At 32.5% G+C, this 25,386-nt stretch overlaps 3 protein-coding genes across 10 annotated transcripts; all 3 read left to right on the forward strand.

Moving 5' to 3' along the window:
- Nucleotides 1–239: 239 nt before the first annotated feature.
- On the forward strand, nucleotides 240–19,115 carry LOC121806542 (protein FATTY ACID EXPORT 2, chloroplastic-like). 5 transcript variants are annotated; one of them, XM_042206663.1, is made up of 4 exons: nucleotides 240–397; nucleotides 495–563; nucleotides 784–890; nucleotides 1,456–1,669. In XM_042206663.1, the coding sequence occupies exons 1-4, from the start codon at nucleotides 361–363 to the stop codon at nucleotides 1,522–1,524; spliced, it is 282 nt and encodes a 93-aa protein (XP_042062597.1). In that variant the 5' UTR covers nucleotides 240–360; the 3' UTR covers nucleotides 1,525–1,669. The 5 variants fall into 5 exon arrangements, with proteins under 5 accessions (XP_042062597.1, XP_042062578.1, XP_042062588.1 ...); XM_042206644.1 differs by lacking the exon at nucleotides 784–890 and adding an exon at nucleotides 18,946–19,115 and having other exon boundaries at nucleotides 328–397; nucleotides 1,456–2,289; XM_042206654.1 differs by lacking the exon at nucleotides 240–397 and adding an exon at nucleotides 18,946–19,115 and having other exon boundaries at nucleotides 784–822; nucleotides 1,456–2,289.
- On the forward strand, nucleotides 3,602–8,609 carry LOC121806521 (coatomer subunit gamma-like). Of its 4 annotated transcripts, none has more exons than XM_042206598.1 (14): nucleotides 3,602–3,771; nucleotides 4,206–4,262; nucleotides 4,388–4,504; nucleotides 5,577–5,698; nucleotides 6,292–6,382; nucleotides 6,477–6,568; nucleotides 6,653–6,703; nucleotides 6,923–7,036; nucleotides 7,132–7,332; nucleotides 7,426–7,530; nucleotides 7,678–7,809; nucleotides 7,881–8,105; nucleotides 8,199–8,270; nucleotides 8,358–8,609. In XM_042206598.1, the coding sequence occupies exons 5-14, from the start codon at nucleotides 6,322–6,324 to the stop codon at nucleotides 8,469–8,471; spliced, it is 1,167 nt and encodes a 388-aa protein (XP_042062532.1). In that variant the 5' UTR covers nucleotides 3,602–3,771; nucleotides 4,206–4,262; nucleotides 4,388–4,504; nucleotides 5,577–5,698; nucleotides 6,292–6,321; the 3' UTR covers nucleotides 8,472–8,609. The 4 variants fall into 4 exon arrangements, with proteins under 4 accessions (XP_042062532.1, XP_042062523.1, XP_042062541.1 ...); XM_042206589.1 differs by having other exon boundaries at nucleotides 4,238–4,262; XM_042206607.1 differs by lacking the exon at nucleotides 4,206–4,262.
- A 1,852-nt stretch (nucleotides 19,116–20,967) lies between the features above and the next one.
- Nucleotides 20,968–23,689, forward strand: LOC121802604 (transcription factor bHLH25-like). Its single transcript, XM_042202289.1, has 4 exons — nucleotides 20,968–21,076; nucleotides 21,425–21,862; nucleotides 22,386–22,748; nucleotides 23,461–23,689. Exons 2-4 carry the CDS (start codon nucleotides 21,428–21,430, stop codon nucleotides 23,527–23,529), a joined length of 867 nt encoding a protein of 288 aa, XP_042058223.1. The 5' UTR covers nucleotides 20,968–21,076; nucleotides 21,425–21,427; the 3' UTR covers nucleotides 23,530–23,689.
- The last annotated feature ends 1,697 nt before the right edge of the window (nucleotides 23,690–25,386 follow it).

Genomic DNA, 25,386 nt, shown 5'->3' on the forward strand with positions numbered 1-25,386 from the left:
ATTATTGTTGAAAATGAGGAGATATGTGATTTGGTAAAAAAAATATGCCCATTTCTCGACCAACTTTTTCTCGTTGTTTACGAACTAAGTCAAGCCAAAATTTTAATAATTTTTTATTAGTAATACTGGGTACTATACTTTTTTCGATCATACATTCTAATATACACAAAATATTTATTGGGAACCTTACAAAATCAATAAGATTAACAGCTTAATAAAGAAATAGCTAGGTGGGCCCCCCCCTTGTAAATTGCTAAAATTGAGCTCAGTTGAATTACCGATAAACCCTACAGTCCTACACCCAAATTCCTTGCAAAAAAAGATTGGCTGTGTACAAAAATATGGCAATAGCGAAATCGGATGGCTAGAAGAGTTGCTTCAGAGTTGTTTGTAAGCAGTATGTATTGCTACTGATTTTAGCTTGTTGATTAGATTTCGGATTTTGATTTATTTTCTTCTTATTTGATTGTTGGTGATGTTAATTTGGTGATTAGGGTTGTCGTTTTACATAACAACTGGGGAATTGGAGAGGTTATTCTCGCCCTTTGGCTTAATTGAACAAGGTAAAATTTGTTCTCTTAGCGTTGGACTGTTATTTTACCATTTATGTTTCAGAAATCGGAGATTTTTGTGTGTTATTGTTGAGGTCCAAGAAATGATCTTTAATTTGTGTATGTTATTGTTCTTGTAGTGTTAATCTCATATTTGAAGAAATGGTCGTTGCTTTGTTTCTCTTGAAAACATTTCTGATAATGTCGTTTGTGTGTGTGTTAATGTTTGCAGTAAGGCTTGTCAAAGATCCTAGGACCCAACGGCCAAAAGGTTTCGGTTTTGTCAAATTTGTGCGTGAAATAGATGCTAAAAATGCACTCAAGGCTATGAATGGCAGGGTATTGTCGGCTGTAGCTACGTGTTGTTATACTCCATGTGTGATGTTTGTTGCACTTCACCACCATTTGAATTGAATTCTTAGATTCTAGCCGGTATACCTTCATGTCTATGATTTGAGTTGTTTATGGTTTCTTCTGTGAGATAATTTTGTTCTTGTAAATGATAGTGTGATATAGTAGATTGTAGTCTTGTGCTTCGTTGTCTCAAATAAATCTCGTTAAAGCTATTTTAGATGTTCCTCCATCATAATGTGATGTGGACCATGAACTGAGTGCTTAAAGGATGCAGATAACAGTACTTGGTCTTGGGAACTACTAATGAAGTCTGTCCGTTACATATATGTGTGGCTTTCTTGATATCTGCTTTCGGTATTTTCGTCTGGATAGTGTGTTGTTGTTTCACGATCTTTGGTGAATATTAAAGTTGTTAAAAGGAATTCTTAGTGTTCGTGTAGATGAGAGCAATTAAGGACTTGAGTATGTGTTCCTCTAATCTTCATGAGAATTGCATCGAGCAATTGAGTTTCTTTTTTTTCCTGATTCGTCCAATTGTGTGAATCTGCAGATAGTGAATAGCAGGTTGATTTTTGTGGAATTAGCAGAAGCTACAAATCCCGGGGAGTCATCTTCCTGAATGCATAATAATTTCCTTGGCGCAGAATTTGAGACAAATATGTTGACATAGATACGTGAATCAGCATGGGAGAATTCTTGGCATTTTCTCAGTCGGCTCTGCTGTTATTACCCACATCTCCACTCCGCTCTTCAAGGAAACATCATCTTCTCACCAGTTGCAGCCGGTCATCACTATCAGTAACTACACCTGTTGCTCACCTGTCAAAAAAGCATAGTATGTTTCCCACTTCTCATGGTGGGCGAAACCAATGTTCTTGGAGGACTGTAGCTGGACTCGTCTCGGACTCCAAGGTGCCTACTACCTTTACAGTTGATTCAGCTGGGGAAGGCATTGATATTCTACCAGACTCTGGGGGTTCTGACAACATCATTGGTGGAGCTGGTGGCAACGGTGGTGGTGGAGGTGGAGGTGGAAATGATGGTAATAACGGAGGCGAAGGAAATGAAGATGAGAGCCATGAGAAAAGGAGAGGCATGTCGATGTCCCAGAAACTTACACTAGGCTACGCTGCCTTGGTTGGAATCGGTGGAGCAATGGGATATCTCAAGGGTGGAAGCCAGAAGTCACTAATCGCGGGTGGAGTGTCAGCATCAGTACTGGTTTTCGTGTACACCATGCTCCCGACAAACCCTTTTCTGGCATCTTCAGTCGGTCTTCTTCTCTCCGCATCTCTTCTTGGAGTGATGGGATTGCGTTTCAAGAAGTCGGGGAAGATCTTTCCAACTGGTATCGTCACATTTGTTTCGCTAGTCATGACTGGGGGCTATATGCATGGAATTCTTCACGGTCTACACTGATCCGACGAGGCTGTGCGCCTTTTTCTTCGGCCTTTCGACTCAAAATGCAGCAGCGAGGATTCTGTATTGTTGAATGGAACTCTGCCCTTTTTGTCATGTAAAACTCAGTATTGCTTAATTAGAGTAATAATTGAGCTGTATTAACTGAATCATTTCTCCGTTTCAATTTTTCAATTTAAATCACATGAGAATCCATTTGACTGAAAATGTTTGAGGTATTCCAATAGATTATTGGTGTAGAATTCGTGTTATAGTAGTTCATAATTTAAAAAGGTTTTATTTGCATTTACTTATTATAAGTTCACTGTGCAAGTGTTTCCACATTTTTATAATTAGAGATTTTTAATTGAACTGAATAATCATATTATTACATTCATAACTGGTAAGTGTGTTGCATGTCAAATAGTTCTTGCGATTAATTATGCGAATGATTGCAACTTTTTAATTGTATTTATCATTTTATATTTTCTATGACCTTTTCTTCGAGCTATTTCTAATAGTATATGTTATCTTGCGAGATGACTAGCTTATTTTATAAATTACAATAATATATATGCTGGGACATTATTATATTTCATCAATTATGAAAACAACTCATCATCTCTACTGCACCAACTTAGAATATAGTATATGATATAATCAGCATTCTAATGAAAGTTAAAGTATAACTACACTAAATTATTAAGTTAAAACAGTTGTTTATGAGATTCAAGGCCCGGGATTCCTGCAATCTCAAATATTAGTATTTGATCATGTTTATGTTTGAGTTTAAGCATATATCTCAAATTTATCATAATTAAATATTTTACATTTTATAAATGTGACTAATATTCACCATTATTTATTGGATTGATCGCATGTTAATTTTATCGGTAGCAACCCGATTAACCCGATGTGTTAGCCCGAAACCCGAGCTTTTAGGGTTAGGATTGAACTTTTATAACACGGAAAAATCACAACCCGATTAGCCCACACCCGATTAACCCACAACCCGAATAGGGTTGGCCCGAAACCCGGTGGGCTGGCCCGATTGACATCCCTAGCACTATCAACTTATTAATTTACTTTACGCCTACACTAAATAATTTTGTTAGTCAGTTCAAATATTTTATTCAACATCTAGCTCGGTTATTTATTTTAATTTTATGAAGAAGAAAAAAAATACAATTAATAGTATATGTTATAAATAAATTAATATATTAAATAACAAGTTTAAGAAGGAAATTTATAAATAAAAATAAGCATATTTTTATGAGAGACAAAATGGAAAGTATCTGTATGTTCATTATTTTGATTGGACAGAGGGAGAGTAAGAAATTTACGCATAAACTTCACATCTTCATCCGCCGATAATCGCCTCCGCCCACCGTCGTTCACCCCATTCGTTCAGGATCCAGCGGCGCCACCGCCGTCCATCTAAATAACATCGGTCGTTTATAAATCACGGGTAACAATAGTGAATAGACATTGAATTTTACTCTCAATTTTTTTCTGTTTCAGAAATTTCGTTTAAAACAGATCTGCATCGAGAAATTTCAGTTTTTATTTCATACTATATTTAAGTTCAGAAACTAAATGAAGCGATAATTGAGGATAATTTGTGGTTTGGGCTATATGTTTATAGTATCTATAATACCTTTTGCATTAGGTTCTGAATCGATTGCAACCGCAGTGATCTAGTTCATTTATGTGTTCTTCCTTGGTTTTTGTGAAATTGAATATAGATTGATTGGTGGTGTACACTGATTAGGTGCTTATGTGTCTTTTAGTGGATGGAGGGTTGTGCATGTGATTAGTGTTTTACGATTTCACATCTGTGTAAATTACCAGATTTCTCGAGTTTTGTGGATGAAAGTTGTTAACTTTATTGTTTCTGTTTAGTCATGTGGCGATTTACGTTTGTACTGTGGCAGGTGGTCTCTTGGCATACCAAAGGAGGTATGTAGAACATTTTATAATGCCATGAACCATTGTGCCATTTCTACTGCCTTCCTTTTTTGTTGAAAAATCTTTAATGAGGAATTTTTTTGCTCAGAATTTGAGTGTTTTCATGTAAAATGCAGGACTTGGCTGGTATACGCTCTGCTAGAGAATATGTTTTGGGGTATAATGGGCATCCATACTTAAGAAATCTTGCTCCAGATCTGAAAAGCAGTGACACTACAGTTATTCTTGGTCAGGTATCTTCGATTTGTTAATTTTTTTATCGTCGTTTATGATCAAATTGTACCAGTTGACACGAAGTGAAACTGAGCTAATTTCAACAGGAATATATAGCCTGGTTTGGTTTGTGTACTGTAGTAAACAATCACTTATGCATATACAATAGAAGATATAGTAAAAAATGAGGAGTTACTAGTTTGATGCTCACTTATAACTTTTTTGATTCCCCAAGAATTGCTTATATAAAGATTATGTAGATGTATACAAAAATTCAAGATCTGTGGCATAGATCATATAGGGACAATGTAATATGGTGAAAGTAGATATATCGCTGCAGTCCTATTAATCTGCATAATGTACTGTGGTGATTCACACTTGATCTGGTTCTTCTTTGTTTGAGTCCATACTTTGTTTATTTTTTAATATTCTGTCTATTTTGTTGAAGTTTGCAATTGAAAATTGCAAGGAGAGGTGTAGTGATACTTTCCAAAACACCAATTCTATATGTGGATGATGATTATTGTATCATGCTACCATCTGATCTATCCTGCTCTTTTGTTCATATGTATCCATACTACTCTCTCCGTCCCCTAAAAATAGAAAATCTTTCCTTTTTTGCATGTTCCCTAAAAATAGAAACTTTCAAATTTAGGAAAATTCTCTCTCTAATTAGTGGGACCCATTTTCCACTAATACACTTTTTTTCTATCTTTTTCCTACTTCACCAATTTTGCATTAAAACCCATGCCTTCAAAAGTTCCTATTTTTAGGGGACGGGGGGAGTACATGTATTTAATGTCATGAATCATTTCATTTTGTCTCTGGACATCTTGTTTTGAGGGGGAAATTAACTTAGTGAACATGTCTTCCTACACAGATAGCTTCTTAATTAATAAACTTTCTTCGACTTTAATCCTGCCTATATATTTCCTTAGTCAAAGTTTATGTTTTTTTCCTAATAGTCTAATTGTTTCAATGTTAAACATATGTTTCACTATATGGCATGAAGTTGTGACAAGAATCAGATGTATCTGTGTTAATGAGCTCCAGATTGCAACAGTCGCCAATGATTTCTCGTATTTTACACAGGTAGTTGGCCATGTTGCTTGGTAAATGTCTTGAAGCTCCCAACAGTTATGATGAATTGATGATTGGTGTAATGGCCTAACTGGTCAGTGCACAGCCAGTAAAAACTGCAAGATAATCTTGAGGTAATATTCTTTCTATGAATTTGTTGTGTATATAAGCTATATTTTACTCAGGGACCTAAGCTTTTCTCTTGGTGTTCTAACATGATCTTTACCCATGCATTTGTGTTTCTGTTCTTTGATTTTTTTTATCTATGGTTAGATTCATGGTCACCAACCAAATGTCATTGTCTGCTATTTAGGTTTATCTTTTGAGGTAGAAGCTTATCTCCATAAGAGATTAAACTCTAATTAGATTCCCTGCGCTTATTCCTCAATATATTATATAAGCTTATCTCCTTATGAGATTAAACTCTAATTAGATTTCTTGTGTTTATATCCTTAAGATATTAGGCTTTAAATTTCAAGTTAAGTTTATGTAGGACTCAAATCATTTAGATTTACTGCGTTTATCTCCTCCTGATATCATGCATAAGGTTATGTCCTTATGAGATTAAGCTCTAATTTAATTTCTTGTGTTTATCTCCTCAAGATATTAGGATTTAGTTTTAAAGTTGAGTTTACGTAGGATTTGATCAATATCCTGTATATAGGTGGAGTGTTGTCCAAGTTTTGTGTTCGTATAACTTGTATGTATGTTTTGGCCTTGTTTGCAGAGGAGTGTTGTTCAAGTTTTGTGTCAGTATATGCTGAATACAGTGATATCTCTGATTATGAAGAGAGACAATGATCGCGATATTAAAAAAGGTTTAATCATTCTATATATTGTTTTGATTTCGATTTTGTTCTTTTTATTTTGACATAGAAACACTGAATTTTGAATTTGTTAATGTTTCCCCAGATTGGTCCTGGTCTGTGATTGAGAAACATGTTGTTTTAACTGAAGTTAGGGGTTTTGGTGATCCACATATTGATAAAGCTAGATGTTTGTTGGTACTTTTTTCTTCAATTTCAAATTTAATTACAACAAATTTTAGTTAAAATTGTATAATCATTTTGGTTTTCTGTATGCTTTAGATCATCAAAAAGCTTCTGTATCTTCTCAATCAGGGTGAAATATTCACAAAGGTCTCTCTCTATCTCAACTATGGTATTTGAGTTAGTCCCATTTTGTTATTGAGCAATTGAGATTCATGAAACTTGGGAACTATTTATGACCGTATTACATATCTATATGCACATGATATTCCAATTGAGTAGAGGTTTTCAATTTTCATATGTTTGTGAGAAAGTGGTATGTGTTAGGATTTGGATAGTATTTGACTTTTAGTGTAATATGTTTTGTAGAGTGAAGCTGCAGCTATACTTTCATCTGCTGTTAATCTGTATCGTTTCCAAGATGTTCATTTGAGAAGATTGTTTCATCTAATTGCAAGGGATCTTTGCCCTATTGCAGATGAGGTTTGCATTTCCTTTCCTTTTGTTTTACATTTACATGTTTCTCTTGTAACTTAACTAGTTAGGGGCTAATTTTTTTAAAATTTTGTGCTAACAAGGTTTCTCTGGTTACTGGTGCCTTACTTAAAGACGTCAACACCGGTAATGTTGCATATCGGGGGAATGCTATTCGTTTGCTTTATCATATCACGAATGACACATCCTTGAACAAAGTTGTGAAACTCCTCCATGAGGCTCTTTGTGACGAAAATCCTACTCTTCAGATTGCTTCCCTTGTGTGTTCAATCAATATGCTAAAGGTATTATTATTACATCATATTTGAGGAATTACAAAAGTATTACCTAGCTAATAGTTGAAGTATTTATAGTTGTATAATTGTATATTCTTATAGAGAGATCCAAGGATGGTCATCACAATCGATCAAGTATACCCTGAAGACACTGTTTTCACTAAAGGAAAACACGTTCAGTTCCATGCCATATATCTAGAATTTGTGGTAAGAAAAGATGTTTTCCGTGGGGGTGTTAGATGATGACACTATTTGTGATCTGTTGATCATTTTCATGTCTATATGCACAATACATATGTATGGTTGGTACATCATGCATCATATATGTGGTATGCCGGTTGGATTTACATGCAGATGGGAGAATTACGTCATACGCGAGAAGTACGTCGTCAACGATTCTACTTAATATGGGAAAAATTCGCTAGGCTCTTCTCTTGGTGTTCTTCGCCATTGGGGACTTACATCCTGATTCGCCGTATTCGTCAGGTATTGCATCGTTGGTAGTCTAAAAATAATGTTGATGGTTCAAGTGCTGATGTATATAGATTGAGATGTAGGTTGCACGAGTTCGGCCTATCTATTGGAGTCAAGATACCTATGAATGCATACAGTCTTGTATCAATGCTAAAGATAAAACGGTGGCAATAGAAGGATTCCGGACACTGGAAGGGGTGGTAGGCATAGCTAGTTGTATAATTGAAGACAACATAGATGTTATGCGCCCAAATCTTCGTTCTCACCAGCCTGTGGTGAGGTTTAGTGCTCACAGGGCATTGCATAAGGTTATTGCTATATTCTTAAGGCATAATACTATTACTTTGAGCTACTAAATCTTAGTTTAGTACTAATGAATTATTTAATATTTGACGTAGCAGGTGGGGATTGTGCACAATCTTGGTTTGGATTTGAATTTATTTAATTTACGTGTGGAGAAATTTAACCATCGTGTAAGTCAGTCATCTCAAATCTGCATATTTATTTATAACTATAAGCCTAAGCCTTAGTTAATGTATGTTTATTTTTGTAACATGCAGGAGGATGTGCCTGACCCTGATCAGGTATCTCAAGTCATTAAATCTCAGTCCTTTGTAGTCAAGGAAGCTTCAACTCATCACTGCAACCTTAGGAGAGTAGGGCACAATGTATAATTAATTAATTAATTATGGTTTTGAGTGTTTTTATAAAATAATAGTAGTAATTAATTTACTTAAATGTTTTACAAAATAAACAGTTGCATCAACAGTATCCAATCAAATTCATATATGACTCAATTATTTTTGCTGAAATATCATATAATAGCGTCTAGCGTAGACCATAATGAAAATACATACGTGATTCCATCAAATCATTTGATCTACTCATTTTTTAAAATTCCACTTATAGCCAATTTAATATGATAAACAATCAAAATCTGAAATTCAATGCCTAAACTAAATTGTAAAACTCAATTTTCTTTTCCTCTTGCCATTTGGAACATATTATTTTCTTACTAAGCTACCCGCTTTTATTTAAAACTCTAGACAAACATTAATCTTGATATTTAAATATCTCATTAAATTAAAACTAAAAAACTATTCTATTATCTTTGATGATGATGAATCTCCACGCCGGGGGGGCAGTGTCAACGAGGAGCGCAGATATCCATGTTATCAATTTGGATTGATTATGTTTTATTGTGGTTAAGTTTAGTTTCTAGTTTTAGTTTTTAATTTTGGTATCTAGTTTTTTATTCACTTTGTGAATTTTCAATTGATTAATATAACGAAATATTTTTGTTTCTATTTTAAGTTGGTTATGGATAAAACAACTCACGTATATGTTTCGGTTAATGAGTTAAATATTAGTTACTATCATTAATTACTACTATTTCATGTACTTCAAAAAAATCTTCATTCATTATTACATGAGTGTAGTATATGCAAATAGAGTAAAGATTAATTAACAAAAATTGTATATACAAAATGCCCTTCAATTTTAAATCGATTTTTTATATAAACCGGTTTTCTTATTAACTATTATTCCTTTACTTAATTGCCCTTTTATTATATTTGCAAAGTTAAATCAATATCAAATTAGATTGATTATATATGGAAATGGAGTATGAAAATATTAAATGCGTTCACTTCGAAATAAGGTGCCATTTATTTAGAGAAATAGCATAAATTGATGTTACACTAAGAAATTGGATGATGACACTATGCCTAAAGCATTAAGATACCATTTTGTTGGATTACAAAAAAATTAAGCATATAATAATAGAATAACTAAATGCAAAATACTATTATTATTTTGTTGGATGATAGTATTAAGAAATTAAGTATATATATTCATGTAGTCTTTTTTATAACTTAAACTTTTAAAAATTATTTAATAATAAATTAATTGAATATAAAATACTATTATTACTTTTTTGGATGACAATACTAATAAAATAATTTAATAAAGTAATTGGATATGAATAACTATGATTATTTCACATGATGGCATACTAAGAAATTAAGCATATATACACATGTAGCCATTTTTGTAGTATTTATTTAAAAATAAAATAATTGGATGTGAATGTCTATGATTAAATTGTTGGACATTAACACTCCATACGAGCAAAAACAATTGAATACTATAATTAACACTTAATGATATTAATTAATATTTTAATCTTCATAATTAATTATCGTAACAAAGAAGAAAAATGAAAGTAAAAGAAAGGAAGGGGAATAAAAATTGGAAAGAAATGAATTGCTGTGCAATAATACCTTATAAAATCTTTTTTTCTAAATCTTTAATTTGAAAGTTATGATTATAATTTTTTCAATGAAGGGAGTGAGAATAGAGCATGGATCGGAATTGTAAAGATCAAATGGAGTATAGTTGGTGAGGAGAAAGAAGTTGAGAGACATGAGAAAAAACTGTACTCGCAATTCTTTGCAAAAATGTGGAAGAGAGAGGAGAGACATTAATTTGATAAAAATGCACACGTTTTCTATGCATATTTATTTTAAATGGCTAATGGTGCTGATTTATGGAGCATAAAACTAATTCAAAATCATGAACCGATTTTAAAAGTAAAATATCTAAAAGATTCAACAATTATATATTGTAGAATTTATGTACATTTATTAGTACTTTATTATATCTAAAAAACTAACGTCACTATAATGTCATGAATTACAACGCCAATTACATGTTTGAATTTATAAAACTTTGACACGTTTTAATTAGAATAAATCTATTTAGAAACAATATGTCATGAATTACAACGCCAATGACGCTGCATATCTTAGTATTTTTATGTTTATTATTCTTCTTTACTAGGAATACTAGCAATAGTTCATTTTATATGATAATATAATCTTTAATTAGTTATTTTATTAATACATTTTTATAACATTAAAATAAAAGCTACTCCTACTAGATTAATAATGTCCGTGAAAACTGGAGTACTAGATATTTTTAAATATACCAAAAAACAAAAGTAAACTATAAATTGAGATATAAAAAAAATTGGGAGTGAATATATGGAATGACTTAAAAGTTTTTGACAAATTTTAATAACTCTCTAAAGTATTACTCCAATATTTAACTAATAGGACTATAGGAGTACTGTATAAATAAAAAATAATTGTAATAGATTTTTAAAAATACATTATATTGACTTGTATTGCTTGATAAATTTAATTATTCACCAAAGTACTATGACCAAATTTAATATTAGGACTGATAGTATTTTGCAAGTATATAAATGGAAAGAAGATTTATAAAAATGAATACGTTTGGACAAATTTAATTACTAATTTTTTATTCTCTAATTAATAACATTTGGTTTAGTAAATACTATTTTCTCGGAAATGATTAAATTAGGTTATTTCCGGTGTAACACTAATTGAAAGAAACAATAAAATATAAGAAGGCGAAAGCGAAGGCGGCGATTAATAAAGGTAATCATGAAGTTAATTTCACTACATAGCAGTCAACATGGAAGGGCTAAATGAAGTGAAATACATCAGAGAATATGATTACCGCGCGAACAAGAAAGAAAGACAAAGCTAATAATTATCCTAATATAATAGTGAAACAGAAACGCCAACCATCAAACTAAGGAGTAGCCTAATATAATAATAGTGAATCAGAAATCAGAAACCCTAAACCATGATCATGTCATCGAGAATCTCAGAGACAAGGCTCTGACATTTCTTAAAGATTGCAGCAGTCTCCAAGGTGTTACGCAGGCGAACACTTTGAGCTTGATATGATATCTCCACGCAACAATTAATCTCCACGCAATCACACAACGTTCAACGATATTTGTTTGGAACTAATTTAATTAAAATCTTATATTTGTTTGAAACTAATTGATTCAACGATATCCAGTTTTCCTAATTGAGTTTATTTGATTTTATATTTACATGATTACCCGACAACTATAATGAGGCAAGATTTGATTTCTACATGTAAATATTTATTTGTTTGGTAAAAGTATAAATTTACTTGATATAATTTGGCATATATTGATATCGGTATATACCGAAAATTATGATATAAACCATATTTTCGATATATACCTAAAATTAAGTTATATACCGTATTTTCGGTATACCCCGGTATGCCCCGGTATATGAAAATTCATAACGTTACCGTACCGAAATAAATCGGTAAGGTATGATACCTTACCGAAAATTGCAGTATACCGAAAATCCGGTATTTTTGATATTTTTTCGATACGGTAAGGGCGGTATTTCAGTATTTCGGTATTTTTACCCAGCCCTAAATTTTTCAGTGTAACACTAATTGAAAGAAACAATAAAAAATAAGAAGGCAAAGGTGAAGGCGGCGATTAATAAAACTAATCATGAAGTTAATTTCACTACACAGCAGTCAGCAGGGAAGGGCTAAATGAAGTGAAATACAACAGAGAAGATGATTACCGCGCAAACAAGAAAGAAAGACAAAGCTAATAATTATCCTAATATAATAGTGAAACAGAAACAGAAACGCCAACCATCAAACTAAGGAGTAGCCTAATATAATAATAGTGAATCAGAAATTAGAAGCCCTAAACCATGATCAGGTCATCGAGAATCTCAGAGACAAGGCCTTCACATTTCTTAAAGATTGCAGCAGTCTCCAAGGTGTTACGCAGGCGAACGCTTTGAGCTTGATATGATGTCTCCACGAGGTGGAAAATCACAGACACCGAGGGGTGGGTAGGTACGGTATACCTTACCGAAACCATTATACCGTATACCTTACAGAAAATTCGATATGATAAAAAATCATACCTTTACCTTACCAAAAATTTCGGTATACCGAACTCCGGTATACCTTATTTTCGGTATGACAAATTTCAATATCGATACCATACCTTATTTTCAGTATGTCAAATCTAAATTTGGTATACCGTACTTTTGCGGTATACCAGAGTTTTACGGTATATCGGACTACAATACGACATACCAAAATATCATTATTTTGTAAATAATTCTGAATACAAACACAAATGAAAATAAATTTTCAAAAATACTTAGAAAATATGAAATTTAAACAAACTCTAACATATTCAATAAAAAAACTGCAACAATTAATCTCCACGCAATCACACAACGTTCAACGATATTTGTTTGGAACTAATTTAACTAAAATCTTATATTTGTTTGAAACTAATTGATTCAACGATGTCAAGTTTTCCTAATTTAGTTTATTTGATTTTATATTTACATGATTACCCGACAATTATAATGAGGCAAGATTTGATTTTTACATGTAAATATTTATTTGTTTGGTAAAAGTAGGAATTTACTTGATATAATTTGGCATATATTGATATCGGTATATACCGAAAATTACGTTATATACCATATTTTCGGTATACCCCGGTATGCCCCGGTATATAAAAATTTATACCGTTACCATACCGAAATAAATCGGTAAGGTATGATACCTTACCGAAAATTGCGGTATACTAAAAATCTGGTATTTTCGGTATTTTTTCGATACGATAAGGGCGATATTTCAGTATTTCGATATTTTTACCCAGCCCTAAATTTTCCAGTTTAACACTAATTGAAAGAAACAATAAATATAAGAAGGCGAAGGCGAAGACGACGATTAATAAAACTAATCATGAAGTTAATTTCACTACATAGCAGTCAGCATGGAAGGGCTAAATGAAGCGACATACTGCGGAGAAGAAGATTATCGCGCGAACAAGAAAGAAAGACAAAGCTAATAATTATCCTAATATAATAGTGAAACAGAAATAGAAACGCCAACCATCAAACTAAGGAGTAGCCTAATATAATAATAGTAAATCAGAAATCAGAAACCCTAAACCATGATCAGGTCATCGAGAATCTCAGAGACAAGGCCCTGATATTTCTTAAAGATTGCAGCAGTCTCCAAGGTGTTACGCGGGAGAACGCTTTGAGCTTGATATGATGTCTCCACGCGGTGGAAATTCACAGACACCGAGGGGTAGGTAGGTACAATATACCTTACCGAAACCATCATACCGCATACCTTACCGAAAATTCGATATGATAAAAAAATCATACCTTTACCTTAACAAAATTTTTGGTATACCGAACTTCGGTATACCTTATTTTCGGTATGACAAATTTTAAAATCGATACCATACCTTATTTTCAGTATGTCATATCTAAATATGGTATATCGTACTTTTGCGGTATACCAGAGTTTTACAGTATATCGGACTACAATACGACATACCAAAATATCATTATTTTGTAAATAATTCTAAATACAAACACAAATGAAAATAAAATTTAAAAAATACTTAGAAAATATGAAATTTAAACGAACTCAAACATATTCAATAAAAAAACTGCAACAATTAATCTCCACGCAATCACACAACGTTCAACGATATTTGTTTGGAACTAATTTAACTAAAATCTTATATTTGTTTGAAACTAATTGATTCAACGATATCAAGTTTTCCTAATTGAGTTTATTTGATTTTATATTTACATGATTACCCGACAACTATAATGAGGCAAGATTTGATTTCTACATGTAAATATTTATTTGTTTGGTAAAAGTATGAATTTACTTGATATAATTTGGCATATATTGATATCGGTATATACCGAAAATTATGCTATATACCATATTTTCGGTATATACCTAAAATTACGGTATATACCGTATTTTCGGTATACCCCGGTATATGAAAATTCATACCGTTACCGTACCGAAATAAATCGGTATACTTTATCGAAAATTACGGTAAACCAAAAATCCGGTATTTTCGGTATTTTTTCGATACGGTAAGGGCGATATTTCAGTTTTTCGGTGTTTTTACCCTTCCCTAATTTTCCAGTGTAACACTAATTGAAAGAAATAATAAAATATAAGAATGCGAAGGCGAAGGCGAAGGCGAAGGCGACGTTTAATAAAGGTATCATGAAGTTAATTTCACAACATAGCAGTCAGTAGAGAAGGGCTAAATGAAGTGAAATACAGCAGAGAAGATGATTACCACGCGAACAAGAAAGAAAGACAAAGCTAATAATTATCCTAATATAATAGTGAAACAGAAACGCCAACCATCAAACTAAGGAGTAGCCCAATATAATAATAGTGAATCAGAAATCAGAAACCCTAAACCATGATCAGGTCATCGAGAATCTCAGAGACAAGGCGCTGACATTTCTTAATGATTGCAGCAGTCTCCAAGGTGTTACGCAGGCGAACACTTTGAGTTTCATATGATGTCTCCACGAGGTGGAAAATCACAGACACCGAGGGGTGGGTAGATACGGTATACCTTACCGAAACCATCATACCGTATACTTTACCGAAAATTCGATATGAGAAAAAATCATACCTTTACCTTACCAAAATTTTCGGTATACCGAACTTCGGTATACCTTATTTTCGGTATAACAAATTTCAATATCGATACCATACCTTATTTTCAGTATGTAATATCTAAATTAGGTATACCGTACTTTTGCGGTATACCAGAGTTTTACGGTATATCGGACTACAATACGACATACCAAAATATCATTATTTTGTTAATAATTCTAAATACAAACACAAATGAAAATAAAATTTCAAAAATACTTAGAAAACATGAAATTTAAACAAACTCAAACATATTCAATAAAAACACTACAACAATTAATCTCCACGCAATCACACAACGCTCAACGATATTTGTTTGGAACTAATTTAACTAAAATCTTATATTTGTTTGAAACTAATTGATTCAACGATATCTAGTTTTCCTAATTGAGTTTATTTGATTTTGTATTTACATGATTACCCGACAACTATAATGAGGCTAGATTTGATTTGTATATGTAAATATTTTTTTGTTTGGTAAAAGTATGAATTTACTTGATATAATTTGGCATATATTGATATCGGTATATACCGAAAATTATGGTATAAACCATATTTTCGGTATATACCTAAAATTATTGTATATACCGTATTTTCGGTATACCCCGGTATGCCCCGGTATATGAAAATTCATACCGTTACCGTACCGAAATAAATCGGTAAGGTATGATACCTTACCGAAAATTGCGGTATACCGAAAATCCGGTATTTTTGGTATTTTTTCGATACGGTAAGGGCGGTATTTCAGTATTTTTACCCATCCCTAATTTCCAGTGTAACACTAATTGAAAGAAACAATAAAATATAAGAAGGCGAAGGCGGCGATTAATAAAGGTAATCATGAAGTTAATTTCACAACATAGCAGTCAGCAGAGAAGGGCTAAATGAAGTGAAATACAACAGAGAAGATGATTACCGGGCGAACAAGAAAGAAATACAAAGCTAATAATTATCCTAATATATTAGTGAAACATAAACAGAAACGCCAACCATCAAACTAAGGAGTAGCCTAATATAATAATAGTGAATCAGAAATCAGAAACCCTAAACCATGATCAGGTCATCGACAATCTCAGAGACAAGGCCCTGGAATTTCTTAAAGATTGCAGCAGTCTCCAAGGTGTTACGCAGACGAACGCTTTGAGCTTGATATGATGTCTCCACGAGGTGGGAAATCACAGACACCGCCTGTGGCAAGAAGGCAGTGCACAGCTCTCTCAGCGCTCCAGTGCTGTTACAAATGATGACAAAGGAGAGGGTAGTGAGAATGACTAAAAAAACCACATGAAAAGCCATCTTTTGTATCTTGTAAGCAGTAGACTCCTTGAGAGATCTGGTGACGAGGATGGCAATCGCATTAGACACGGTCGTCTTTAAATCCTCAGAAACCGGAGCCCAGTCTGGATAGGCGGCGTCAACAGCGCCCTGGGCCTGATGCAGGACGCTGAGTAGGTACATATCCACGGTGGCACAAGGGTCGTCATCTTGAATGTGGTCCCTAACAACTTGAGACACGACCATTAGTATCTCAAGAAAACAATTAATCCTTTGCAGGCCGTAAGTTGCGTTGACCCTCTGCTTGATTTCAGCAACAGTAGTTGTCCCATGTTTAATGTAGAGCCTCACACAGTCTTCAGTCGTGTTCACTGCGACACAAAAAGAAAGAAAAATATTAGCATTAGCAATTATACAAAACACAAAAATATTTCTCATATGCGTTTTACCGATGTTAGCCATTCCTCCTTGGTAATTTGATTTTTTGAATTCGTCGGTCTTCCAATTTGAGAATGAAGGTGATGATATATAAAGCAGGAGGGATGGTGGAGGAGGTAAATGTCGTGCTTCATTTTCACCCTTCCTCTATAATCTGCGACCAAAAACCTCACGAAGTTGGAAAGATTTGAAAATCTAAGCACGAAAATGGAATTATTTTAGCAATTTGTTCTTAACACAATTGGAGAAAGTTTGCATAAAGAGATGTAAGAAATGAGAGGCAGACGACGAGACTAGAGAGATATATGAGAGGCACGAAAAAAGATGATATCAGAGGAAGCAGAGGCATACATAAGGCCATCCACAACGCTGTCACTAAACCGTCCCTTAACCGTCCCTTAAATTACTATTTGCGGGCCCCACTGTACTTTTTTACTCCATCCCTTAACTAAGGGACGGAACCTGCAACCCTCTGTCCCTTAACCGTCCCTTAAATTACTATTCATTTAATTTTATTTTTTATTTTTATTTCCAACCAAATTCAATTAAAAAAACACACGTCATTAAAAATAAAATAAAATTACAACATAAAAAAATACAACTTAAAATTCAAAAAAAATAAAAAAACATAATTAAAATCCTAAAAAAATAAAAATGACATAATTTAAAATACAATTTTACAGAAAATAAAAAAAACTACTCCGCCGGCGAATCATCCCCCGGAGGCGGTGGAGGTGCACTGAAGCCGTGAGGAGGCGGAATGCCAAGTGACGGGATACGGGCCACCCGCGTAACGCGTTGTGGGTGGCCTAAATAACACTAGGATTAGCAAGCGTTGGGAAGCCAAATTAACATTGGGAACCAACACCTAACAAAATACTACTCCTATATTTTAATTTAAGTAGTCGAATTCGAATTTTATCATAACCAACATTATTATTATTATTATTATTATTATTATTATTATTATTATTATTATTATTATTATTATTATTATTATTATTATTATTATTATTATTATTACTCATTCCGTCCGTGAAATGTTGTCCAGTTTTGCCATTTCGGTCCATCCGCGAAATGTTATCCACTTACTTTTTTTCACTTTTGGTAATTAAACCATATTTTCCACCAACTCATTACACTAACATTTTATTAAAAAATCAATATATAAATGTGGGACCTACATTCCACTAACTTTTTCTACCCACTTTTTATCACATTTTTTAAAACTCGTGACGAACCAAACATGGACAATATTTTGCGGACGGAGGAGGGAGTATAAAAATAAAAATGGGAATAATGTTGCAAATCACTACTAGTAGTATATTGATATTCATTACTTTATTAAATCTCAATTAGTGAAGAGTATGGGACACCATTGTGGAAGAAATTGCATGCGAGTATTAATTTTTTCTTTAACTAGATCAATATTTGTAACCTTTCAGTAGTTTAATAAAAATGCCTTTAAATTATATAAATCCTCACTAAATGAAAAATAAATTACTCTTGCACAGCTAATTAATTTTTACATCTGCATTGGATAATTTAATTTGAATGTCATGTCATCTGCATCAGTAGTAGGAGTACTACAATTTTAGAAAATTTAATTTATATATAGAGGTAGAGCTGTGATATTGTTTAATATAGTAGATTACTTCAATGCACTTGAAATATAGAAATAGTGTTACGTGAACTTATATAATTGATTAACAACAGCCAATTAATCTGTTGCTTGATAAAATTATAATAATAATTATGATTTATAATATATAAAATAACATTAAAATTGCTAGTTTTATTCCAACGTATGAATAATAGAATACTAAGGAGACCGTCAATTAATTGAAGTTTGAAAAACATACGAAATGAATATTTCTTCGGAATTCAATCCTAATTAATAGTACAACTAATTGCATACACGTTTTTCATTAATAAATGAAATCATTTCCATTCCATTAGTCTAATGTACTCCTATAATATCTAGGAGTATTTAAATAAAAAATAATACTCCCTCCGTCCCTGATCTTTCGCTGACCGGAGGCTATATGCATGGAATTCTTCACGGTCTACACTGATCCGACGAGGCTGTGCGCCTTTTTCTTCGGCCTTTCGACTCAAAATGCAGCAGCGAGGATTCTGTATTGTTGAATGGAACTCTGCCCTTTTTGTCATGTAAAACTCAGTATTGCTTAATTAGAGTAATAATTAATTGAGCTGTATTAACTGAATCATTTCTCCGTTTCAATTTTTCAATTTAAATCACATGAGAATCCATTTGACTGAAAATGTTTGAGGTATTCCAATAGATTATTGGTGTAGAATTCGTGTTATAGTAGTTCATAATTTTAAAAGGTTTTATTTGCATTTACTTATTATAAGTTCACTGTGCAAGTGTTTCCACATTTTTATAATTAGAGATTTTTAATTGAACTGAATAATCATATTATTACATTCATAATTGGTAAGTGTGTTGCATGTCAAATAGTTCTTGCGATTAATTATGCGAATGATTGCAACTTTTTAATTGTATTTATCATTTTATATTTTCTATGACCTTTTCTTCGAGCTATTTCTAATAGTATATGTTATCTTGCGAGATGACTAGCTTATTTTATAAATTACAATAATATATATGCTGGGACATTATTATATTTCATCAATTATGAAAACAACTCATCATCTCTACTGCACCAACTTAGAATATAGTATATGATATAATCATCATTCTAATGAAAGTTAAAGTACAACTACACTAAATTATTAAGTTAAAACAATTGTTTATGAGATTCAAGGCCCGGGATTCCTGCAATCTATCCTTCAGAAGTTTCACCAAATGACCTAACTAATCATGACTTCACTACAATAAGCCTCTCTTATACACACTCATGTTTGCCAATTACTTCCTCCACCTGCTATTATCTGTCTCATATTTTTTTGGGTCTATCCGCAAATACTTGTTTTATTAATCGTTTACTACTTGTCTGTTCGCAAATAGTTGCCTCATATTTTGGTAAATGAATCTCACATTCCACTACCTTTATTGACAATAGTCTAATTTTCCATTTTGTGCCTCTACCATAATCAGTCACTATGTATTTATTACTACTATAAGTTTTCATCTTTAATGAGACGAGTCACATTTTTCACGAACAGTACTTCAATTTTTTTTTCTTTCGATCTCTCTTTACTTTATCAATTTTGTAATAAAATTAGTATCATTCACTATTAAGACTAATTTTTTGTAAACAAATATATAAAACATGTGTATATTATAAAATTACAATCCCCATATCATAATCTTTTTTATTTATATTTATTTATATTTTTCAAGAAATATAAATAAATATAAATAAAAAAGATTATGATATGTGGATTGTAATTTTATAATATACACATGTTTTATATATTTGTTTACAAAAAATTAGTCTTAATAGTGAATGATACTAATTTTATTACAAAACCTTTTCTATTTTTATTTATTTATTTTTCTTAAAACTCAAGTCTGGGTCAAAGTAAGATAGATAATCACGACTGAGATAGATAATCACTGATGGAGGGAGTATCTTCATTTCAATAGGAAAGGGAAAATCATTACTACTTACTTCGTTCCAACTAAGTTGAGGGAAAACTTTTGAGCATAGAGATGAAGATATTGTGTTGAAAAGTACTTATGAGAAAAGAATAAAGTAGAAAAGATAAGGAGATAATAAAGTAGTGATAGAATAAAGTAATACTGATTGAATATTTTATTTTTGTCAAAAAAATTGAAACAACCCACCTTAACTTAATTGGAACATTCTAAAAAAGGACGGAGGAGGGGTCCTAGTTAATACTAATAATAATATAATCATGTAAAACAAAAGAAACAACCAAAAATAGCCAGGTGTTGAAGAGAGAGTTTGACCAACATCATTTACGTATATGTATACGTATACCCGTGGATTAGTGCGCGTCCATAGAAACAGTATTTCACACGTGGATTAATTATGCATTAGTTTTTTCCACACACAGCCAAGCAAAGAATATATTTTCCGACAATATGATAAAGAGTTAAAGACAACACAAAATTTAGTCCTAAATTTAGTTGCAGAGTTTGTACATATATCTCTTCATCTTCTTCCTTTTGCTTCCAATCTACTGGATTTGGACCCCAAACAAAACAAAAAACCAGGTAAACTTTGTTTTAAGTTAATTTCTTTTTACATCATATATATATGCAGATATATGTGTTTCTTAAATCATCAAAGAAGTTGATTAGCTCTTTTATTTCTTGTGTGTGTGTTTGTGTTTGTGCAATTTGAAGTGAGAAAAAAATGATAATTTCAAGATCTTGAAGAAGCTTATGTGTGTGTATATATATGTATATAGGTTTTTGTCATGAATCTCTCATCTCTCTCACTCTCTCTCTCTCCCTCTTAGCATATTTTTATGTGTGTGTGTGTGTGTGTGTGTTTCTTCAGCAAATAAGGGTTGACCTTTTTTCTTCACAACATGATCTTTTTAAATGGTGTATACATAGGTCATGGAAAATGGAGAATTTTTTGAAGAGATCTTTGATCTGAAGCCAATTTTCCCAGAGATCTACTCAAATGGAAGAAGCATCAAACCCCAAATTTCCTACAACAACAACCCTCCATCAAATTCCACTGCTGCAGTCCCCAAATTAATCTCTTTTGAGAGCTCAACTTCACCAAAATTGGATCAAAACACCGCAAATCTCGACACCAACAGCGACTACTCTCTAACCTCAGAGATCATAAATTTCTCTTCTTCTGCAAAGGATGATAATTCCAGCAGCAGCAACGAGTACTGTCCTCACTCAGCAAAGAGGGGCTCTTCTGCAGCCCCAAGAACTCCCTCACAAGCCATGGATCACGTTGTTGCCGAGAGGAAGAGGAGAGAGAATCTAAGCCAGCTCTTCATCAGCCTCTCTAAAGTCATACCGGGCCTCAAAAAGGTTGGATTTTGCTGCGTGCCAACGCTTTATCGCTCGAGCCCGTTTCCTAAAACTAACTTATTTAGACACCCATATGAATCTTTATGTGATTTTGATTTTTTTGGGGGTGTGATGAAGTTGAAATTTTATTGTGTACTAATGCCTTCTAGGTCGAGCATGTTTAACAAAACTAACTGATGATCTTCATAGTCATGTGAATTTTTATGTGACTTTGTGCTTTTATTAGTATGTGATAAAATTGGATTTGATAGGTCGAGCCCGTTTAACAAAACTAACTTATTTTCAGAGCCATGTGAATTTTTATGTATTCATTTTTTTTTCGTATGTTACGAAGTTTGATTTTATCGTGCACAAACGCCTTCTAGGTCGAGCTCGTTTAACAAAACTAGCTTATTTACAGAGCCATTAGCCATATGAATCTTAATTTGATTTTGATATTTTTTTGTGAGTGATGAAGTTGGTATTTTCTTTTTTGCCCGATTGATGCTTTATGCCTTTTTAATTTTTATGTGTGTAAAAAAAGTTGGACAAGGCTTCACTACTTGAAGATGGGATCAACTATGTGAAAGCTATGCAAGAACGAGTGCGTGTTTTGGAGGAAGAAGAGAAGAGAAGAGAAAGGGGAAGTTCCATAGATGCAGCTGCAGTGAAAGAGGATTCATTGTCGTCGTCATCATCATCATCAGCTTACGGCCTTAAATCGGACGGTCCAGAAATTCAAGCAAGAATTTCGAACAAGCATGTCTTGATCAAGATTTTCTGCAAGAATAAGATGGGGTTAATGTCAAGAATCCCAAGTGAAATGATGGAGATGCATCTCAATGTTGTGGACATGAGAATCATGCCTTTTGGAGGGGGTGCTCTTGATATCACTATTCTTGCTGAGGTACTTATTTCTCCTCTACATGATTATCATATTAATATCACACAACTTTTCTGAAATATTGATCTTTTCGCTAACTTTAAAGTTGGCGTATAATATCATGAACTTACATTGATGTGTCCATTACACACTAATGATGAATTTTCGCTTAATTTGAAAGAAGAACGATTGAATGGCGTCTAGTCAATGACGTGATCATCAATTTATGATCAGGGCTTTGATTTTTGATCAATTGAGACTTAAGTTGAAGCCATGTCATCAGTTAAATGTCACTCAATCGCCCATATCAATTCAATGTCATCCAGTCGTATTATCCGTGTGTAATTGACATTCCGATTTAAGTTCATGATTTTATACGAAGTGCATGAAAAAAAAAACGTTATGTGATATTAGACGGTATTAACTCTATTATTTTTGGTGTTACATTTAGTAATTTATTTAATTAAACTCAATATTTTTTTTAAAATTTAAATTTTAATTGAGCACAATTGCATCAAACTAAAAAGATTGTTATTGCTAGGCCATTTAAGTTCTGAGTAAGTCTAAGTAAATACTTCGTTTCCACCACACTTAATTAAATTTGTTTTAATTAAGTAGATGCAATATTCAACAGAAACGATTTAGGGTATGATTTATGCCAATGCAAAATTTTAATATACATTACTACGCATAATCTATATCTTCAATTTAATTAGCTTATTATTAATTTATGCAGATGCAGACAGAATTCAAGGGCACAACGAAAGACATTGTCGAACAATTGCATACCATATTTCTGATCTGATTGTGCCAGATTACACATTAATTTAAAAGACATCAACAATCTATCTAATTTTCTGACTTTAGATGGTGTTTTGTCTTTTTATTTTGATAAAATGTGTACTGTATTTGTTACTCATGATTCATGAATGATGAATTATTGAAAGGTGTACGAGATTATCCTATACTTAAATCTTTTATTAGAAAATGTTAACATAATTAATCCTTAACAGCCTGACATCTTACATCTATAACTACAAATAGTATAGTCGAAGTAGGAGTATTTATTTATTTTCTTATGTTTATTAATTAATTGATTAGTATTCATATACAAATTGATTTCTGTTTTATCCTCGTTTAAATTAGACTAAACAAAATGTTCACTTCCCAAAGATACCGCGTTTTGGAGTATAACGAGGTTTGACAATTAACATGAATTAGCCATATGATAATCCTTCTCTCTATTTTAAACTCATTTTTTAAAATAAGAGTGAACTAAGCAGATGATCTATGAACCGAAGTTCGCTCGTTACTTTGCACTTAGAAATCTTATAAAATGAGTCTATATTAGTGACATATAAGTTAATCTTTACACATCCATATATGTCAAAAGTATTGCAAATAAATCAACAAATCAAGGGATGCATCATACTACTACTATTAGATTATAGTAATAGTTGATGAAACACCTTTAATAAAATTTATATGCACCCTTAACAACAAAATTATATGTGAGTTAAATCCAATCCCCCAATCTCTCTCTCTCTCTTCCACACACACACACACACTTGATCAAGATCATCCCAAAAAAATAAAACATGGCTTCACATCATGCTCTCTTCCTCTCTTTCTCTCTCTCTCTCTATATATATATATATACATATATATTGAATCAAATTAGGTTGAAAAAAATGACTTATATCTATCTAGTTATCAAACTCTTCTCCCTCTTACGTATTCAAGAGATTTCATAATTTAACTAATAATTAGTCTATATTACTTGAAGATGCATTAGTATATTGCATCATATATAGTGAAAGATTTGATTCTTTTTTTTTGTTGCCTTATCTGGTAAAGTATATCGTGGGCCAATTTCTCGTGTTATACTATGTCCAGCTAACGACACTTGGTATCTATACGTAGACATGTTCGGTCACATACATATAAATAATTAAGCAATAATACACATATATTATCTTCTTCAACTTGCTGATTAAAATATATTCCGACAGCCTTCATTTTTTTAATTCCTCAATTATGCGAACAACTCAGTTCGACTTTCACCAGGTTGGCAATATAATAGTAATATGCAATAGCATTCTTATTGATGCAAGTTAATTAGAAAAATATGTCAAGTAATTAATACTTTAAATTACGTTGTCAACTTGAAGAGATTATCAATATCTGCGCATTTAATCATTCATCGGTTTTTTAAAATCGGGATTACTTATGTAATGATTAGGCCAGCATGATTTCAATACTTCTTTTGATTTTTAAATCTTTTTTTTAGTTTTCTTTACATTGGATGCTATCATTTTTCATAAACGTGATATTTATTTATTAACATTACTTTCTAGAGCAAGTTAATTCATACAGTAATTAAGCTTTAGCCCTCGAATACACGCAATTATATAGGAAGAAGTGCATTTTTCTTATTATCCAATTTTATAGGAGTCCTACTTTTTTCACTTTTGGATAATTATATGCGTGGTGATTGTTACATCTCAATCGAAACTCTGTAGAAAAACTTGTGCTTGTTTTTACAAAAGTAGAGTCCGAACAAGGTTGGAACGACCGTGCGGGTCTCGCGCAAGCAAGCATAGCCGCTCGACGAGCAATTGGCATTCAAAATTTTAATTTGATATTTTTTCTTCTCTAGGCT

Source organism: Salvia splendens, chromosome 1, assembly GCF_004379255.2.
Source record: "Salvia splendens isolate huo1 chromosome 1, SspV2, whole genome shotgun sequence".
In the NCBI taxonomy this organism is placed as follows: domain Eukaryota; kingdom Viridiplantae; phylum Streptophyta; class Magnoliopsida; order Lamiales; family Lamiaceae; genus Salvia; species Salvia splendens.

Excerpts from the sequence above, each read along its gene's own strand:
- LOC121806542 (XM_042206644.1), top strand. The coding sequence starts at position 1,590 with ATGGGAGAATTCTTGGCATTTTCTCAGTCGGCTCTGCTGTTATTACCC. Across the intron at positions 2,290-18,945 it reads TTCGCTAGTCATGACTGGGG|GCTATATGCATGGAATTCTT; the intron begins GCTATATGCATG and ends CGCTGACCGGAG.
- LOC121806521 (XM_042206598.1), top strand. The coding sequence starts at position 6,322 with ATGCTGAATACAGTGATATCTCTGATTATGAAGAGAGACAATGATCGC. Across the intron at positions 6,704-6,922 it reads AGGGTGAAATATTCACAAAG|AGTGAAGCTGCAGCTATACT; the intron begins GTCTCTCTCTAT and ends TATGTTTTGTAG. Across the intron at positions 7,531-7,677 it reads CCATATATCTAGAATTTGTG|ATGGGAGAATTACGTCATAC; the intron begins GTAAGAAAAGAT and ends ATTTACATGCAG.
- LOC121802604 (XM_042202289.1), top strand. The coding sequence starts at position 21,428 with ATGGAAAATGGAGAATTTTTTGAAGAGATCTTTGATCTGAAGCCAATT. Across the intron at positions 21,863-22,385 it reads TCATACCGGGCCTCAAAAAG|TTGGACAAGGCTTCACTACT; the intron begins GTTGGATTTTGC and ends GTGTAAAAAAAG. Across the intron at positions 22,749-23,460 it reads ATATCACTATTCTTGCTGAG|ATGCAGACAGAATTCAAGGG; the intron begins GTACTTATTTCT and ends TAATTTATGCAG.